The 20,276-nt window shown below is 42.3% G+C and overlaps 1 protein-coding gene across 1 annotated transcript in view; it reads right to left on the minus strand.

Annotated features, from left to right (window-relative positions):
* The window catches only part of ITGAV (integrin subunit alpha V), an 80,706-nt gene that overhangs the window by 9,450 nt on the left and 50,980 nt on the right, over positions 1-20,276 (minus strand). The window contains exons 20-26 of the mRNA XM_090045280.1: positions 18,825-18,972; positions 17,125-17,217; positions 15,882-15,961; positions 11,372-11,452; positions 10,038-10,143; positions 8,917-9,075; positions 6,426-6,539 (exon numbers count right to left, since the gene is read on the minus strand). Coding sequence (XP_089901406.1) covers positions 6,426-6,539; positions 8,917-9,075; positions 10,038-10,143; positions 11,372-11,452; positions 15,882-15,961; positions 17,125-17,217; positions 18,825-18,972 — 781 coding nt within the window. The remainder of the gene's footprint in view (positions 1-6,425; positions 6,540-8,916; positions 9,076-10,037; positions 10,144-11,371; positions 11,453-15,881; positions 15,962-17,124; positions 17,218-18,824; positions 18,973-20,276) is intronic.

A 20,276-nucleotide genomic window follows, 5' to 3' on the forward strand; every position in this document is an offset into this window, starting at 1 on the left:
GCAGGCCTGGCCTACCTGAAGCTGAACAGCCCTGGCTTAGATCATTAGTATTTCTAAAAGAAAGAGGAATAAAATGAGGCTGCATCATTTTAACATTTTTGACCTAACGTTCAAAACTATAGCTATGTCAATATATTGCTATAGACATGAGGCGTCAGTGCAGGAGAGAAAGAGTAGAAGGGAAGAACAAGTTGGCAACATATTTTTGTCACTCAAGCACTGCATCCTTGATTTCAACACTGTCAGTCAGTCACCTGGCATACTGAGTTCCTGGATTTCCTTTCCATTTGCTCTTTCACCTCCTGAATGAAGTGATTGTGGCACCACTTCCTATTATCATAATATACTAACTATTCTGTATTTCCTTATGTTCTAAGTAAGGTACATTTACTACTGGGAGATTTGCAGGTACCAAGTGCATCTTACACTTTGTATAGACACCAGCTTAGTCTGTCTTCCTGAAAATGCACAATGCTAACAGAAACCTGGACTTTTGGAAACTGGAAGAGAGAATCGAAACGAAGAGTTCTTGTCATTTCAGAGAACTTGGTAACTGGGGGAGTTTGGCGCTCCTACTGAAAAAGACTTAAGATTCAGACTGTCAAAGACAGTCTTCCCCTCCAATCAAAGGCTTATCCCTGTTTCCTCCTTCCCAGACTCTTTTTTCTTTTTTTACTAAGATCAGGGTCCTCCTTTGGTTCTTTTCTTTAAAATGTCTCCACATCAACGAGTCTAAGGACTTCTAAGGTCTACATTCTCAGACCCCAAAGCTGCATCTTGAACAGAGCATGAATTTGAGACATACTCCTCCATCTTAGTCACTCAGACTGACAAACCAGCTGCCCCATCTAAAGCTGTTTAAAGTTCTTTCCAATGTGGAAGGCAAATTCGGAATCAACTTTTGCAGCCTCAGAGCTACAGCAAGCACTGACACTCAAAAGTTTTAAGTAGTGATGCTGAAGAGCAGACCTCCCCAGCCAGAAGCTCCACAAACCCTTAGGAGGGAATCTAATCCCAGGCTGGCACAACATTCAAGGATAACACGAGAAAATAAAAAAGGATGGAGGAAAAGACAAATAATGGTAAGAGTAACAAGCGGATACACAACTTGATGATTTTGAATCATTTAAATCTTTCTTTAGATTTATCCTTTCAAAAAAGATTCCTCACTGGACTATAACTCCTGGGTTACTTTTACATTTGCTCCTTCCTCATCTCTGGATGCAATAAGCCTAGAGTCACTACCTGCTATTAAGCCTGTGTGAATAGGGCACTATTCAATTCAGATTCGGATACCAAAGATTTGATTCAGAGATTCGAGTCGATTTGGCCAAATCGTTTTGAAAGATTCGGAGCCGATTCTGAGATTTGGCCATACAGTATAATTTCATAGATTTCATAGACATTAGAGCTGGAAGGGACCTCAGGAGATCATCGAGTCCAGCCCCCTGCCCAAAGGGCAGGAAGTCAGCTGGGTTCATAGGATCCCAGCAAGATAAGCATCCAATTTACTCTTGAAGGTGTTCAATGTAGGTGCTTGAACCACCCTCGCTGGCAGACTGTTCCAGACCTTGGGGGCTCGGACAGTAAAGAAATTCTTCCTTATGTCCAGCCTGAAACGGTCTTGCAGGAGTTTGTGACCGTTTGACCTCGTCATCCCATGGGGCACTCTGGTGAACAGACGTTCCCCCAGATCCTGGTGGTCACCCCTGATAAACTTGTAGGTGGCCATCAGATCACCCCCGAGCCTGCGCTTTTCCAGGCTAAAGAGTCCCATGGCTCTCAGCCTGTCATCATAAGATCTGTTTTCCTGACCTCTGATCATGCGCGTGGCTCTCCTCTGGACTCTCTCAAGCTTCTCCACATCCTTTTTGAATTGTGGAGCCCAAAACTGGACGCAGTACTCCAGCTGCGGCCTCACCAAGGCCGAGTACAAGGGGAGAATGACGTCCCGGGATTTGCTCGAGAAGCATCTATGGATGCACGCCAGCATTTTGGTCGCTTTACTAGCCGCAGCATCGCATTGCAGGCTCATGTTCATCTTGTGGTCAATGATGACCCCCAAGTCTCTTTCTTCTGTAGTGCTAACCAACGTAGCACTGCTGAGCCTATAAGGGTGCTGCAGGTTTTTCCTCCCAAGGTGGAGAACCTTGCATTTATCGGTGTTAAACACCATGAGGTTCTCGTCTGCCCATTTGCTGAGCTTGTCCAGGTCAGCCTGGATCACCCGCCTATCTTCTGGCGTGGATGCTTTGCCCCAAAGTTTGGTGTCATCGGCGAACTTGGCCAGTCCACTCCTGACTCCAATGTCCACATCGTTAATGAAGATGTTGATCAGTATGGATCCCAGGACAGAGCCTTGAGGGACCCCACTGGTCACGGGGCACCATGATGAGTGACTGCCATCAATCACAACCCTCTGGGTCCGACCACGAAGCCAATTTCCCAGCCAGCGGATCGTGGTGGAGCCAAGGCCACAACTGGGCAGTTTGGCCAAGAGATGATCATGGGATACCAGATGAAAAGCTTTTTTGAAGTCAAGATATATGACATCAATCTCTTCTCCCTTGTCCAGGTGATAGGTCACCTGGTCATAGAAGGAAATGAGATTGGTCAAACAAGACCTACCCGCAACAAACCCGTGCTGGCTATCCCTTAGAATGTTAGCCTGGGCCAGTCCCTCAAGGATGGCCTCCTTAATAAACTTTTCTAAGATCTTCCCCAGGATAGAAGTCAGGCTAATGGGCCTGTAGTTAGCTGGATCCACTCTCCTCCCTTTCTTGAAGATCGGCACCACATTGGCCTTCTTCCAGTCTTCGAGCACTACACCAGAGCACCAGGAGTTTTCAAAGATCCATGCCAGGGGCTGGGCTATGACACTCGCCAGCTCCTTGAGTACCCTGGGGTGCAGGTTGTCAGGGCCAGCTGACTTGAAGGTATCCAGCTTCTCAAGGTGTTCCTTCACGAGGTCAGCATTGACGGAGGGTAGGGGATCCCCCTCACCCAAATTTCCCTGTCCCATAGCAGGCATGGGCATCCCGTGTGACTGATGAAAGTCTGACGCAAAGTACCTATTTAATAGGTTGGCTTTTTCCTGGGAGTCAGTTGTCAGTTGCCCCATCTGGTTTAGCAGGGGTCCAACATTACCCTTGCTTTTCCTCTGGCTCTCCACATATCTGAAAAAGGACTTTTTGTTGTCCTTGATGCCTGAAGCTAGTTGGAGTTCAGTTGCAGCCTTGGCTTTCCTGGTTTGGTCCCTGCAGGACCGGACCAGCGTGGAGTAATCCTCCTTGGAGGTGAATCCCATCCTCCATCCTTTGTAGGCTTTCCTTTTTAGCCACAGGAGGTCCGCTAGGTCTCTGGAGAGCCAGGGGGGCTGCTGTGCCTTCTTGCTGCCTTTCCTCCGTGTTGGAATAGATTTAGCTTGTGCACTGAGGATCGCTTCCTTGAGAAGCAACCACTCTTCTTGAACTCCCAACTCCCTGGGGTCATGGTCCCTGAGGGCCTGACCGACTAGCCTCTTGAGCTTATCAAAGTCGGCTTTTCTGAAGTCAAGGACTTCTGTGTTGCTGACTGACTTGCCAGCTTTACGGTGGATGGTGAAGGTGATCAGCTCGTGGTCGCTGTCACCCAACTTCCCATCAATCACTAGGTCGCCAATTAGGTCGTCCCCCTTAGCCAGTACCAGATCAAGCAGTGCTTTGCCTCTCGTTGGCCCATAGACTTCTTGAGTCAGGTAGAGGTCATCCACGCACGAGAGAAAGCTTTGCGCCCGCTCAGATTTAGCTGAGTGATCTTCCCACGAGATGTCCGGGTAATTGAAGTCACCCATGACAACCAAGGTCCTGGAGCAAGTGGCCTCAGTCAGTTCCTGGGCGAACTCCTGGTCAAGCTCGGGACTTTGAGTGGGAGGTCTGTAGTAGACTCCCACCGTTGTGTCCCCTGTGCCGAATTCCCCACGAATTTTTACCCAGAGGGTCTCTAGCTGTCCATGCCGGTCGCCAACATCAGCCTGCAGGGACATGTAGCTTTCCTTCACATAGAGAGCTACACCCCCGCCCCTTTTGTCAACACGATCCCTCCTGTATAGGGTATAGCCCTCTATACCCGTGGTCCAGTCATGGGTGGAGTCCTACCAGGTCTCTGTTATGCCAATGACATCGTATTTCTTTGCACTGAGCAGGAGGACGAGCTCGTCCTGCTTGTTGCCCAGGCTCCTGGCATTAGTGTACAGGCAGGCAAGTGTGCCCTTGGGGGCTCTTGCCTTGCCCACAGATTGTGCCAGGGCTGGGGCAGGGGTGGGCTCCCTTAAGTGCCCCCTTAAGTGCCTTGGTCCGCTGGCTTTGCAAGGGCCGTTCAGCAGGCCAGCAGGGGCAGTAGTCCCCCCATCCCCCAGTGGGCTTAGTTTAAAGCCCGGTGGAGCAGGTCAGCCAGCCTGGCTGAGAAGAGCCTCCTCCCCAGGGGAGAGAGGTGGAGGCCATCTCTTCCCAGCAGCTCGCTGCCTCTCTCTCCAAAGAGCGGGCTGTGGTCATGGAAGCCAAAGCCTTCCCGATAACACCAGCACCGCAGTCTTTGGTTCACCGCGTGGATCCTCCTCTCCCTCCTCAGCCCATAGCCCGAGACTGGGAGGATTGACGAAAATAATGGGGAAATCAATGAAGTATCTATAACTTTGCTGTCTTTTGGCTGATTCAGAAGAAACTTGCAGGGATGGTAGGCTCTGGTAAGAGCATAACACATGCCAAGGTTCAAGATGAGGGTGTAGGGGTTTCTGGGAAACAGCACCTCAAACTGCTGACAAGCAAAACTCACGACCCAGGTGACACTGTGTGTGTGTTAAGGCACAGAAGGGTGAAAACTGCAGGGATAGTAGCCCCTGTTGAGGCCACAAAGCCTGCCAAGTTTCAAGGAGATTGGTACAGGAGGTTGGGGGAAACTGGACCCCAAATTCTTGAAAGCAAAACTCATGTCACATGTAGGCGTCACACTAGTTTCCCTATGGCCCCCATGCCCCAAGACAGACACAGCTGCATGAGCACCTATTACATGAGTTTTGCCTGTCATCAGCAAGAGGTGCAGGGCCCTAGAACCCCTGCACCTATCTCCTTGAAAGCTCACAGGCTTTGTGGCCTCAGCAGGGGCTACCATCACTGCAGTTTTCACCCTACTGTGGCTTAACAACCTCCCCCATGAGTTTTCCTTTCAGGATGTTGAGGTACAATTTCCCAGAAACCCCTGCACCTATTACCTTGGCATGTGTCATGCTCTCAGCAGAGACTACCATCCCTGCAAGTTTCATCTGAATCAGCCAAAAGACAACAAAGTTATAGATATTTAACTGATTCCCCATTATACCCTATGGCAGGATCTCTGAATCTTTTCTGAATTGGTTTGGAAGCTCTGAATCGATTTGGAAAGCCTAAAGCAGGGGGTAGGCAATATTTTTTGGCTGGAGTGCTGAAAAAAACCACAATGTCTACCTTGGAAAGTGCCAGAGTGCTGACATGCCAGAGCCCAGAGCAGCTGTTTTCAGCCTCCTGGCTGCAGCCAGCCCACAGAGCCTGGTGTTCTTGTAGCAGGGCTTGCAGCCTCCCAGCTGCCTGCTGGGAGCAGCTGCTGAGAGTCTGGGCTGCCGGTGGCATGCCAAGCAAAATGGCCTTGCGTGCCATGCTCAGCATGCGTGCTGGGGGTTGCTGACCCCTGGCCTAAAGCTTCCAGTGATTTGATTCGGATTCGTAGATTCGGCCTCCATATCATCCGAATCATCTTCGAATCTGAATCATGATCCGAAGCTTTGCAGAGCCCTACCTGCTATTATGTATGCTGGTCCCCACTCTCTTCCCCTCAACAGCTAGCACTATTGACTCCTTTTCTAAAGAAACAAACTGCCCTACATTCCCTATGGACAGTGGCTCCCTTGAGAATTCAGCTGCTCAGAGAGTTCTCTTACTCTCTCAGTTGCTTTTGTTTGGAAGATAAAACAAGGTCCAAAGAGAGAAAGTCCATTAGAAAATATACTTTTTGATGTCTCCATGGTTCAGCTAGTAGGATATATCCAGCCCTTGCTCACCTATTCCACTTCTACTCAGTTATTCTCTTTTCCTGCATCTCACTCACACAATAGGCCAACTTCTAAATCCACAAAATAAAGCAATAAATGGAAATTGTTGAAAAGGACCTCAAAGCCATTGTTTATTTGTATAGCACAACCTTCAGACCTGCAGATAACTACTAAGACAATGTCTACTTGATTGTACTGGAAGACATATTCCACCGAAAACAGAAACACACTAAGGAAAAAACAATTAAGGACCCACAAGATATGCTCTTTCAATATAATTTTTTGAAAGTTCTCATCTTTCCATTAAAAGTCCTACATACAACAGTAGACACACATTACTACAAGAAACTAGTACAAAGCTTACCAAAGTATGTACATCTCCTTCAATGGCAGTTATATCCCTTCGACTGATGTGATGGTCACGGCTTTCTTCCCCACGAAGTGTTTCATTCTTCTCATCTTCTTTAGGAGTAGAAATCTATTGCACCAAGAAAGACTCAGTTTAATAAACAGCATGTACTATGTTCTCTGTTTTTACAAGCTACTAAATATAAATATAAATGGATACAAGAATAATTTTACACCCATTGCTGACAGATGGTCACCTAGGGGATAAAACACAGGACCACTTTGATTCCAGAGAGCAGCATTAAAGCATGGTTTGGCATAGAGCACCACCCCTGCCAGGGGAATGTTAGGTGGCCCCAAACAGACTTCAGCTAGGATGCCAGGCTAATTCTCTGCTCCTGCAAAAAAAAAGTCTTGGGATCTTTATTAATTATTACTAATAACGATTATAACTGGAAATGTACATAACTTGAGTTACAAGTCAATAGTTGGCTATGCTATTAGACAGTATTACACAAGCTCTTTTCTCAATGGTTGCTTTTTGTATGTTTCAGAGAAAACAAAAAAGCAATTGTGTAAATGGATTTTTCAAAACGCAAGACTGTTTTCTCACTGTGACACTACGGCAACCCCCCCCACCTCAGAAAAGCCCTCATCAGCTGCACAGTGAAACCATTATAAAATTAACTTCAGTGGTGTTATGCCTGAAGCATCATCATGAAGAAATACAAAATGAGCTCATCAGAAAAACTTCCCAAAGCACAGGCAGACCCATACTTTCTCTCGCATTGGCTCTGCCAGTACATGCAAGAGAATGAAACCTATTTGCCTGCCTGCATTTCTAGTCTCCCTAAGTTCCTCTCTAATTTGCAATTTCAAGATGTTCAAACTGAAACAACATACTGCTCTCTGCCTCCCTAGATCACTAATGCAGAAATCTACATAAAACTTAAAAAGTAGTAGTAATCCATTCCCTGTCTCCCCATAACTAAACACTCCCAACATTGCATACTGTTTGCAGTACATCAGCCAGCTGAATTAACAGACCATTAACTAATGTCAACAGAGGTTTCATGCTTGGTAGAACAGATTCTGTCAACAAAAACTTTCAGCTTAAGAAATTTCCTGTTGAAGGGTTTCCCCTCAGTACTTCAGAGATCTTTTATTCTTAGAAATTAGCAACTCACTATATTATAGAGTCTCTATATAGACTCTAAATGCATACAGGCACTCATACTCCATCCCACCTAAATCCATTATTAAAGGAGATGCCACCATGCTATTTAAAGGCTTTAGTTCTTCTAATCTTGGAATTTTGTTCCCAAATTTTACATAAGCCAATTAGATAGTTTCTATTAACTTTATATATGTAGAATTACCTTTTATTTCTTAAGTGGATTTGAATTCACATTACTACATAAGACATAGGGAAAATGGATGACAAATATATATATATTTAATATACATTTTCTAACCTACTTCATAAGAATAAAAGAACATTCCATGCAAAGAACACATACAGAATATCTTACCTTAGTCCAGGTGTGGCCAGCCTGTGGCATATGTGCCACAAATGGCACAGGCAGCCCCTATCTGTGGCATCCAGTGGATCAGTGAGGGGGCAGGCAGTATAGCAGGAGATAGGGCAGGGATCAGAAAGCAGAGCACAGATTACAGAGGGAAAGGGGACTGGGGGGGCAGGGGGCTTATTTTGTGCATGCCAGATTAAAAAAAACAAAAAACAATTGGGCCTCACTGCCTTTATATTGTGGATATGTAGACAAAGAATTCTTGCCATTTTTTTTTTTGGAATTACTAATGCCCACTGCATCCTGTTCCAACCTCATTATTAAAAACTTTTCTTCCAGCTTCCTTATTCTAACCTGCTGTTTCTTATCTGCCATTCCTTTGTCTTGTCTTTTTTATGACAAGGGGAAATTATCTTGTTCTGGGCTCTGCAAAGTCTGCATACTTTTGTGACACTATTAGTTTGTTCCAAAATCCATTGAAGTCAATGAAAAACCCACACTGAACTCCCTTGGTTTTGGACTAGGTCCTAGATAAATAAATTAGATAAAGGAACAATAACAAAATAGCCCTCAGAAATCCAAACAGGTATGTCTGAAATGTTTCTATTTAAATCTAGGGTAAGTAAAATTTCATTGCTTTGGACTGAAAACTAGGACATGTGAGTTAAAAAGCATTTTGTATAGTAGGTCTGAAGTTCTAGTTGAGAAACCATTTACTATCTACTCTTCCAGCTGGCTTCTACCTATACAAGACACTGTAAATTAGCAAATAACGGGGAAAATAAAGGAAGGATAAATAAAAGTAATGGAGGAAAGGTAGTTTTGCAAACACTGTAAAAATATAGCAACTGCTGAGAATGTAAAATAACCATCAGCACATCTGCTACAAGATTGTTTTCTTGTTTCCAGATTTTATGCAGCCAAGAGACAGAAAAAGTACTCCATTCAGAGCATAACATTAGAAAAGTCCTTGCTTACCCTAATTTTCAATGGGTTGATCTCTGTATCCGAAGTGCAGTTCATGGGTCCATCAATTTCATATTGGACTATATACAGCAAGGTATTGTTGTTATATTTGTAAGGCCACTGAAGATTCATCATGACCTTGCTAAAGGCACTTGGACCATTGTTTCTCAGCTAGTGAGGAAAAGAAAAAGACTGAAAAACTATCCTCTTTGTTAGAAGGCTAGAGCTTCTAATCTACAATTTGAACTAAGACTTGGATGAAGGTGCACCAGAAGGATTCTCCTCCCCACCACAACTGACAGTAAAACAGTATCAACACTATTACACAGATTTTAAAAAAAGCCTCTAAGAAGCTAAACTGTAAGTTACCTTTAATAAATTGCTAAAAAGGAAGTTTCTTTTGAATAAAGTTAAGAAAGATTCTTTATTCGGCCTTCAAGGAATTCCTTTTTTAAAATGTACTACCCTGCATGAAATCAGGCACATGTTGTATATTTTTTGCCCGTACATGGTATATCAGATATAGGGCAAGCACAGTTTCTTTAGTTAGGTGGTACTGCATCAACTGTATATCGTATATTAACTTGAACCATCTTCATTCAGATAGCTCTTAGAATAATTTCATTACCACAATTAATTGAATGCAGATGAAATCTCTACAAACAGATTCTTCAAGAGCAATTTCTGAGGGAAAAAGCTTTTATAATAATGACTCACAATAGAGAAAGTACATCTAAACTATATGAATAATTTATACAGTGACTAGTCACTTTACTGAATACTCTGCTGCATGATATACCACAGTACCAAATAATCTGTCTAGATTTGAGTGGTCAGTGACAACATGAACAGTTGTTACGTATAAGGTAACTGATGCAAGAAACTGGGGAATTCCTTGTTCCTCCAAATTCCTACCCCTACAGCACTGTACAGTTGACTCTATTAATTGTAAGGAGGCACAGACTATGGACTGGCTCACAGTAGCAAATTATTAAATTCCTATCAAACACCAAGATGAAGAAAAGCGCATTTGCTGTATATAGAAAATGTAAGCGAAAGTATTTCTTTCTTTGCATCTTGCTACTTATTAGCCATCCACATCTGGGAACCTCAAATGAAAAATAATTAAATACCTCATAGATATGCTGAACGAGAGGTCCTATATCTTCTTCTGTCTCTGGATTCTCCTTAGGTTGCCAGTTTGCAATTGGGAGGAAGATGTGATCAGGAGAAGACACGCTGAACAGTGAAGGGAACAAATAGTAATTATCCAAAGTTAAGCCTAATATGTGACCAATTCCTAAAAGATGACCTTAATGCTTTTAAAATACAGATCTGAGGGGAAAAAAAGTACAAAGTATTTAAAAATAAAACACTGATTGACTGCCTTCACATTTCCATGCTACATACTGGAAAATGCAGAAGTTGAACAGAGGATTTGCTGTAATGAATGGTTGATCATCTTTGCTATACAGTATTATTCTATTATCAACATACTTCATTAATTACAACAATGAATGCAGGGTTCTATGTGAAAAATACCTAGTGAGGCTTAGGGAAATCTGGTAAGTACAGCTACTTGTGGTACTTAAATTTAACCAGCATCTGAAACACCAGAGCTGGTGACAGTGCACAATGAGTTTCTTCTTTTTTAAGCAGGACGTTTTACCAGCATCAAGAAAACAAAAAATGAATAAAGCAGCATCTTTCTGATGAGAATTTGAAATTAAAGAAAATAGGGCATCGCAGGTGATTCTTACTTTGCTAAATAACGTGCTAAGTGTTAATGAGTAAGCAGTGTCAGAAAACAACTTATTCCCTGAAAAAATATCAGAATATATTTGAAGAATTTCTGTGCCTTTTTTGGCTAAAAAACCCCAACTTTTCTGAGTTATTAAATTATATACATATTCTGGGAAAGAAGGATTTTGAGCTGATTTGCTGGTTAGGAAGATCATATACTTTTTACATTGTTTTCTGTAAATTACAGAGAGAGGAAGTCATTACGGAAGTCAATACAACTTCATGGATATTCTATAACTTTAAATTTGCTTTTTTCAACCTTAAGCTAAAAGTCAAAGAAAATTCCAGCTCATTAAAATTCTATTTTTTGTCTGAACTGTGATTTTGCAGCATGTTCAGATGGAGTAACTTATTCATTTATAATTTTTTAATGCACTGTACAAATGAAGGGTAAACATTTTCAAAAAACACTAAAGCCCAAGACCCATTCTGAAAATTGACTTAGGCTGATTAATTTGGTGTGCCCTGAAAATGATTTGTAGACCAAAAGTTGACAAGATAGCCATGTTTTGTCTCATTTATACACCGTTCAACACATGAGACCCTAAACAGACAGATTTGAAAGGAAGTTTGAGAAATGAAAACAAAAAACAAAAATCAAGGAAGCAAAAAAGGAGATGGGGGAAGGAGGAAATATTTTTGCTCAATTCAGATCAGCACTTACCCTCTAATTTCAACAGCTGCTAAGATGGCTAGGTCAACTTGGTAAGATGTTAGTGGGCTTATATTTTCAAACAGATTGGAGCTGTAAGGAAGGTAAGTTCATTTGTTAAATGGCGTGGAAAAGTAATTAAAAGACATATGCATACATTATTTAATATCAGTACAAGTTCTGGACCATTATACCAAAAAGGAAAGATATAAAAACTGGAGTCTAGACATTCTGGTCTAGCCACTGAGGTATCATCCTAGGGGCATGAAGAAACCTTAAACTTGCCAGTAAATACAGTCAAGGTTTCCACCAGCAGTGAAAGGTCAGTAATTGGCACGAAGCTGACTCAGCTGAATCTGGGAGTCCTCTTAGTTCAACTGTGTCCTTGCCCGGCACCTGGGGCAATCCACAAATAACAGCAAGCTGTTCTCAAACTATCACCACTGGCACTCTGGCCCCTAGCTAGTCATCTTAGGTTAGAAAAGGCCTTAAAGTACTCAGATTTGGCCTCTTTTTAACCCCAGGGCAACCTTCAGGTACTTGTAACTGTGCTAGGACGCTGCTCTCACATACTGTAGTTACAGTGCATTGGAGCAAACTTGATAAATCAGGTCTTGTGAAGCATGGTCATTATTGCACTCCGGCAGTCTCCCGCGTCTCATGTATCAGCATCCCCACACTTCAAAATGGCAGTGGAGGCACTTGACATTTGACAAGCTTCAGTTAAAGTGCCCCTGCCACCATTTGGAAGCGCAGGGACGCTGATACACAAGACGCTGCAGCGCTTTAAGAGCAGCTCTCTGAGCCGTCCTAATTAAAGCACTCCCCTCAACCCCAGAGCACATGTAAAAGTGCCCTTAGAGTCATCTGTGTATCCTGTGCCCCAACTGCACTTGTCTCAGTTTTATAGAGGAGGTAACTGAAACACTAAGATTAAGTGACTTTCCCAAGGGTCACTAAGTGGGCTAGTAACAGAGCTGGGCTTCCTTGTTTCATCCACTAAACCAAGCGTGTCAAATTATTTGGCCCCAGGGGCTGGATGACTCATGAGGGCCAGGTCCCTGGGCTGGATCAGGCCCACGAACCCCCCACCACCTTAGCCCGCAAGCCTGATTCAGTGCTCTGAGCATCCACCCAGGCTGGTATAGTCGATACCAACATCAGCAAATGCCATGGATAACACAGCCTGGGTGGGACCCAGCCCCAATGAGTATTATGGGTGGCACACACCCCAGGCACTGGGCATGGAGCCGGTTTGGTGCAGAGTACGAGTCAATGAGGCAGCACTGCAGGCTAGGTTAGGGGGCTCTGTGGGCTGGATCTGGCCTGCGGGGCATGTTTGACACCCCATGTATGAGACAACGCAGCTCTCCAGCATGATTTCCTACATTTATGCTATCTTTTCATTGCTGTTGTAATGACAAATTACAGGTAGCAAGACAGTATTTTCTTCCTGACCAATACATATTTCACCATCTTGGAAGCTAGAATAATTACACCACTGTATCACATAATGCCTTTGAACAAGTGTCTGTGTGAACTACAGACTTCCCATTGAATCCTCTGAATTTTGTATGATTATGCCCATGACCGTGTATTTCATGGTATAATGCAACTCTGCTCTCAGATTGCATCAACATGCCTGTGTTCAGAGATCTGGTTCTTAGGTGCGTCACCGTAAGAAAAAGGAATATCAGGAAGCATCTAGTCATATCACAAAGATTATTTACTTGCTAATGGCTCTTATCCAGTGCAAAGGCCTTTTTGTGCCTACAGTCCACAGAGGGTAGAAGAGAAAATCCCCAAAGAGCTAAACTGTAAACTTCAGTATGGACATGGCAAGAACTCTAAGAAGGGCACGCTGATGGAAAGAATTGACCAGGAGGAAATATCTTGGCCCTGGACTCTGGAGTAGCTGAACCATGGGGCCTCACTTCTCAGGACTATTCAGGAAGTTTGCTCCCTGAAAGTGTGTCCAAGAAGCTGTCTTCAAGACTCTGCTCAGACCCGGATGACTTGAAGTTACAGGAGATAAAAGCTTGGCTTAAACACAGCAGGCTGGTTTTCACCATTAAGGTACTCGTCCTAAGGGAACTTAGCCAAGGGTTGTAACAGATAAAATACTTCTGAGCGAAGTGAAAGGCACATAATAAGCTAGTAGGACACATCTCCTACATACAGAACTGCAGGGGTATTATAACCACTCCTTGATCTGTTACATGTCACTACATACTGCAGTCCCCCCTCTCATTCTGTGGACGCAGGTTTTATATTGTCCTGTTTGTTTACACATCACTCTCCAAAACAGATTAATAAGATAAGATGTGCATCCCTTCTTTACATTAACTTTTACTGTATTATTCTAGGGTCGATCAGTTCCCTCACAAATGATTTTTCTCCTGAAAGTCTGAAGGTAAAACAGAATGAGGGAAGGTCTCAGAGCTAGATACTGGGGAATGATTTTGGATAAGGCAGAAGTCAGGAAGAAGAGTTTCTTCAGATAGGAACAAGAGAAATACTGTAGCACCTTCCCTCAGTGAGCAACACAACTAGTCATGCTGATTCCCCACACATAAGCAGGAGCAGCCAGGGGAAGGCTGGTGCAGGGGGGGAAAGAGAATCTACAATGACTATTCATTCCTCCTGTAAGGGAATCAGAGAGTCTAGCTGATGAGGAAGATGCCTTGTGGCTCAACAGTTACTACCTTTTCCAAGGGGAGGTTAAGAGTTATATGCTACTAGCCAAAGCACACCATGCCATAGCATACTAGCTGATAGAGAGGAAAATTGAATCAGACAGTAATGTGAGATCAAAAGGTTTATAGTACTGCCAATCATCAAGGCAAACTACTGTATCATTAAAATAGCATGAAAGGGTTAAAGCTATTTGGCATATCTGTTCTGGAAATGAAAACTGTATATATGGATGAAAATAATCCATTCATTGGGTTAAGATAACAAAGTCCCTCTGACAAATTTAGTGTGACAAATTCAGCTGATGCCCCAAGAGCTGCATTTCAAGCTGTGAATTAGTTAAGAGATGAAAGTAGTAATCAGACATACTCCTATCAGCTGTGCATCTCAAGAGTCTTGAAGTTTTCTTCAAACAAGCACACAAAATATACTCCACTAGTATGTTCTGGGCACAATAACTTCTAGCAGAGGTATTGTCATATTCTGTTTTTATTACAGCATTGCTAAGAATCCTCCATTTAAATGTCAGGATGTGTTATGCCAAGCATAGCATATGCAATGAATGGTCCCTGTTTTGAACAGCATTTTCAGATAACTCACATGTGGAGCTAGCACTTCGCAATCAAAAGTGTATGCACTGAATATTTGTGAATGTTAGCAAACAGCCTACTGTGCTCTTAGGGTGTGCATACATGGCACAATGTAGTTGTGCAAATACCTGAGCAAGTTCAGGGGCCCAAATAAACAGCTCTACCTGGACTAATTTACTACTGTTTAGAGCTAGCTTGTGTGCCTCTGTACAGCTTTACATTGAGGTATGCAGACAATACCCCTTAGATCGGCTACAGTATCCAAGCAGAGCATCAGTCTTGGAACTGAAGCTTGTTAGGGCAGGGGTTGTCAACCAGGGGGTACACATACACCCAGGGGTACTTGAGAAGGCCCCAGGGGGTATGTGCGGGCAGGTGGGGGCAGAAAGCTGCCACGCACCATCCTGCACTGCTGCACAGGGGCCGCCCACCTGGCTGGACACGGGAGGTGGGGGAAGCTCACACGTGGCAGTGGCCGCTCCTCTGCATTTGGCCACATGCCACCCCCCACCCTGGTGTCCAGCCACCAGGGGTACACTGCTCCGTGTCCAGCCGCTGGGGGTATACCGATGCAAAGAGGCCAAAAACTCCTGTATTAGAGCACTGATTCTCAACCAGGGTGCCACAAGATCCCTTCAAGAGTGCTGTGGGATGCCATACTACAGTTAGATGTACAAACACCTACCTATGATTCACAAGATAAACCCAGAGATTTCAAATAGGAATCCATAGCATCAATGACATTTTGATCTCTTTTGGTATTTCTGAGATCTTTCCAACAGAAAAATTACTCTGTACTTTTTCCTCTGTATTTTTGGACTATTTCTATAAGAGCACTTTTCCAAGGGGTATCTTGAGTCTAATGAGTGATGTCCTTATGTCAGGACATAAGCAGACAGGAGATTAGAACTTTGGTCAGAGTGCAAAATATGAAATTTCTCACCAAATAATTCAAATGCTTTTGTCCCCACCATCACTTAAGAGCAGTGCCACATTTGTGCCACAACAAGCAAAATGGCTATGAAGAAAAGCCAACTGCATGCAAACAAGGAAACAGTTCACAAGTTTTATCCAAGTTAATTAAACCCATGATGAAACATTTACTTAGCAGAGCAGGAAATTATGTTCAATTGTAAATGTTCTATTCATAGTCCAACTATTTACCAGGATATCTGTTTCAAAGCTAGCTACAGTGTTCAGTTGATTGGGAGAGAGGAGGTTAACATCTACTTGCATACCTCCGGATTTGTAAGTCAAACTTCACAGAGGTGTCCATCTCTGACTGCTGGTGTACACTGAAACGCAGCCCAGCTAACAGCTTAAAAACAAAGCGGTCAAAGGTTAGTGGAAATGAGGTAAAGCTCATAACAAAACTTTCTTAGCATTACTGCATTTCACTGAAATTGTGCAAGGCCCAGTGTCATGGGAGAGAAAGCGGCAGATGGAACTGTCAAAAAGGGTCATTTGATGAACTCAGACTGGAAATGTATCCATCCCACTTTGGGATTAGCTGTCATATAGCTGACTTCAAAAAACAAGGCACAATTTGTCACATGGTCTAATAAATTAAATGCAGATATGACAGTTGACAAAACAGGTTCTGATTGCCAGCTCTGCACTAAATTACTGCATGACACATTTACATTGATATTTAGTGCCGACTCTAAGGATCATCTTCAACCAGCCCCTTCTTGTAATGCTTTTTGCACAGACATCTTCTAGAAGTCAACCTGTTAGTTACTTCTGCTTGACACATAGCTATGGGATTGCAACTGGAAGACTTCTTGTGCCTGCACTTCCAAAGTCCAGGTTCTGAACACAACTGCAAAGAGATATGGGCTAGAAACATGGTCTAACCGTATGTACCCAAGTTCAGCAGAGTGTGGAGGGCTGGACTACTGCCAAGGGTTGAGCTTTTTGAGTTTTCAATGCAAGGTCTCTTGGTATGGGTTTAAGGGTAGCCTTAGGGTTGACCCCAGCTAGCTATGTAGACATATCCTTAAATCTTTTTGCTTCTTAGCTCGTGTGTCATTAAGATGGCTGGAAGTTATTTTTTCACTTTTGTACCTTGAAATGCATGGGTGAAAAACGCTAGACTTTTAGTAAAGCTACATTATCAAATCTATATACATTATTTTTTAAATGCAAACTTCCAATGAATTATCAGAATATTTTCTTTGAACTATTTTAACATGTGGGTGAGCAATGTTGAGACCTAAATATCACACAGATTTAATATTCTAGCAAACTATAGATCATCTTCTGAGATGACCTGGCAACACCAACACCAGAAGAAATGGCCTATGCAGAATACTGGGAACAGACCATACAAAAAGGTTGGATTGGAGACACGGCAAAGATGATCTTCTAGCAGTATGAATGCAACTTTTCTTCAAAGAGTACCAAAACATATTATAGATCTGTAAAGTGTCATCTTCACCCGTCTTTGAACCCCCAGGAACCCACTTGACTAAGTCTTACTTTAGTTTTGGCCTTCATGGGATTTCCCAGGTCACAGACTACCAAGCGAGTTTGATTTTCAGTCTTAAATGCACATGACAGTCTTGCTAAAGCCTGTAATAAAACAGAGGGGAATATATAAAAGTTCAGTGCAATACCTTTTGTTATTTGAATGGAAGGAACAAAGCTGCAAGCATGATGCATTCATCAAAATGTAATATCCCAGTCTTAATAAAAATGTAATGCTTTCTGTACCAGTCCACTTGAAACAAGACCCAGGATACACAGAGACAAATACCATACCAGGCTGAATAAATGACAACCACTGTAACAGTAACTAAGACATGGATGAGGAGTCACTTTCTTAGGTACCACAAGTGGGGGGAAAAGGGACTGCCCAACTTTTGTCTAAATCTGCCATGATCCCACAAACAATCACCAAAGTAGGAAGGTAAGTTGTCTCACCAAGAACAAGATTTGCTTTAAATCTAAAGTTCTTTGCTCCCTGATAGTTCTCCTCCTTAGCTGCACAACTGAGGTTAAGGAAGGTAGAAAGGAGTGCAAGGAAGGACCACCTTGGAAATCACTTTGAGTGAGCATGAAAGACAGAACAGTCTAGTCAGCCTTGATTACCAGACCTCAAGTCCAAAGGTTTTTCATCCTTAGCATTTTTTCAACTTTTTAGCCAAATTAAACAACCATATGGACCAACTGCATGATGAAAAGCTGAGATGGAGGAAATTTTGGAAGCATAGGTACAAACTAAGAGCACCACGAGACAAAGCATTACTGGGAATTTAAGAGAAACTTTGAGAATGAGGGCTGCTATTTAGACATTCTATCCTTTTGTTGCATTATTTTGCCTGTTCCAGCACAATGCAAATAAAAATGCATTTAATGGTTACTTGTGTTCTCTCCAAGGAAAGATAAATTAAAGTAGCTATTAGGAAGTTTATCCCAGTATACACACAGTATGCACAAGGTAGCTGAGGCCCCCACATTTACAAATGATTCTTCAGAGACAGAATATCCTGCAGAACCCAGCATTTTAATTTTTTCTTTGTCATTACTTGTGCAAAAAGGAAGGAACTGGAACTTAGTATTATCGTCTCTTAGATTTGCTCACCTCTTTCCCCAGAATATGAGGTGTTGTGCATTTGAATTAAATAGCAAGTGCAGTATTCAAAAACTAACAGAAAAAACACTCTGTTTATTAATAGCTACTGTTCACAGCCTATCCACTGTTGCTAGACACCTCTCTACTAATCCAGAATCATCTGCCAAAGAAGTTATTGTGACAACTTGAGGGCTGAAACAGAATACCTGAAATTTGTTGAGCAGAAACACTAGGGTTAAGAGGAAAATATTAGTGTATAATAGTTCATAAATCTTGATCTAGATGCACTTCTTAAAATAGTTCACTTTTGGAAGCTCCTCTGTGAAAGGTGGAAGTGTTCTGCTGCTGACATCCATACTTTGCATGAACAAGCCTATATGAGTTCAGCAAGAGAGTGAGTGTGCCAGACAGACCTCTTTTGTGACACTTACAAAACAACTAGAAACAAATCAGACACTGGAGTCCTTGTAAGGATGTCTGTTTCAGTGAAATTTCTAGGCCGATTTCTTAGACTAAAGGGGCTGGGAAAAGGCATTTGGCTTAAGTTTGAGCCCCTCCTGTAACCTAACTACTTCACAGGAAGGAATCTGGTCACAAAACTTACCTCATTGTTACGAACAACACCAATGAAATCTGCTTGAGGTGGAATGACAACAAAGAGTTCTGCTTCATAGGCTCCTTCTCCTTGGTTCTCAGCATCGACAATCAGAGTTAAAGGATTGTCATCACCAATATAGATCTGCTTTTGATCGCTACAAAGGAACAGCGAGTGCTAATGTGAATATTCCATTTCATTTTTTAAACAAGTTACGTCTAAGAACCAGAATCTAGAAGCATTCTGACATTGCAATAGAACAAGAGAGCATCATGGCTCACCAGTAAAATATTCTTGAAATGTAACGAGTCAAGAGCATTGCAAAACTTTTTCAAGAAAATCTACAGAGGGTCAACAGAAAGGTCAACGAAAACAATGGAACAAATATCAAGTGCCAAACTCTTTTCAAGAAAATATTTTCCCATTTTTGTAAAAAATACACATACACATACACTGACAAAAATGTACAAGATAAATATGAAAGGTCAGATCCCTGCCCAGGACATTGCAAACTATAACTCCCTCTCCTTTTTTTTAATTTATTTTAATTCACACATCTAAAACTTAAAGTTCACCATGAAGCTGCAGCAGTGTTGGCATAATATACATCTATACATACTGATCGTAGACAAACCATGAAGCATTTTCCTTAAATAATCTTTGAAACATTTACATTTCAAAAAGCTAAAAGGGATCCTAAATTTTATCTACATCCATATAAGTTTCTCAGGCATGTATGCAGGCAGACATGTATGTAGACATATACCTACATATGGTGGTTGAACTCACACATTCGCATGTTTTTTATGACTGTATCTACTAGCAGCTACCAGAGCAGTGGGTTATGTACAGCTGAAAGGTCTCTCATTCTACATTTCCCTTGCCAAACATGTTCAGTTTAGCCGAAACCACGATGTCTAAATAAATGCAGCCACAGCGTGCTTACAGGCACTTATTCTACCCTAACTCATAATTCATATCTATAAAATGACATATGTCATTTAACTGTAGAACACAATGAGAGTCCTAATTTTCTGAGTGATTCATAGATTATTTTATTATTGGTATACTAGTTAAGTGGATAAGCTGCCTAAATGCATTCCTCTCCACTGCTTATTTTGTAACATATTTGTACTTTGATAAAAGAAAAGCAATCATTAAAGGGCAGTAGTAAAAATGCCTGAATAGGACAAAAGCTATTCAATTTTAGGGTTGCTATCTCCACTCATTTTCAAGGATTTTAATAGTCCCTAAAATAGACAGTTGTGTGTGTTGAATGAGCACTGTCTACATTAAGTTGGAATAAGTGCAGTACTTTTGCTTAGTCTTGAGGCTGTGCACTTATAGTAAACTCTACTGTTAATAATGCTTGATTACAAAGGGGAAAGCAGATTTCCTTAGGCCATGTTCCATAAAGGAAAAATACCTGCTTAAAATTTTACACACCAAATAGTCCCAAAG

This window comes from Crocodylus siamensis, chromosome 4, assembly GCF_052110815.1.
Source record: "Crocodylus siamensis isolate JL-2025a chromosome 4, ASM5211081v1, whole genome shotgun sequence".
In the NCBI taxonomy this organism is placed as follows: Eukaryota; Metazoa; Chordata; order Crocodylia; family Crocodylidae; genus Crocodylus; species Crocodylus siamensis.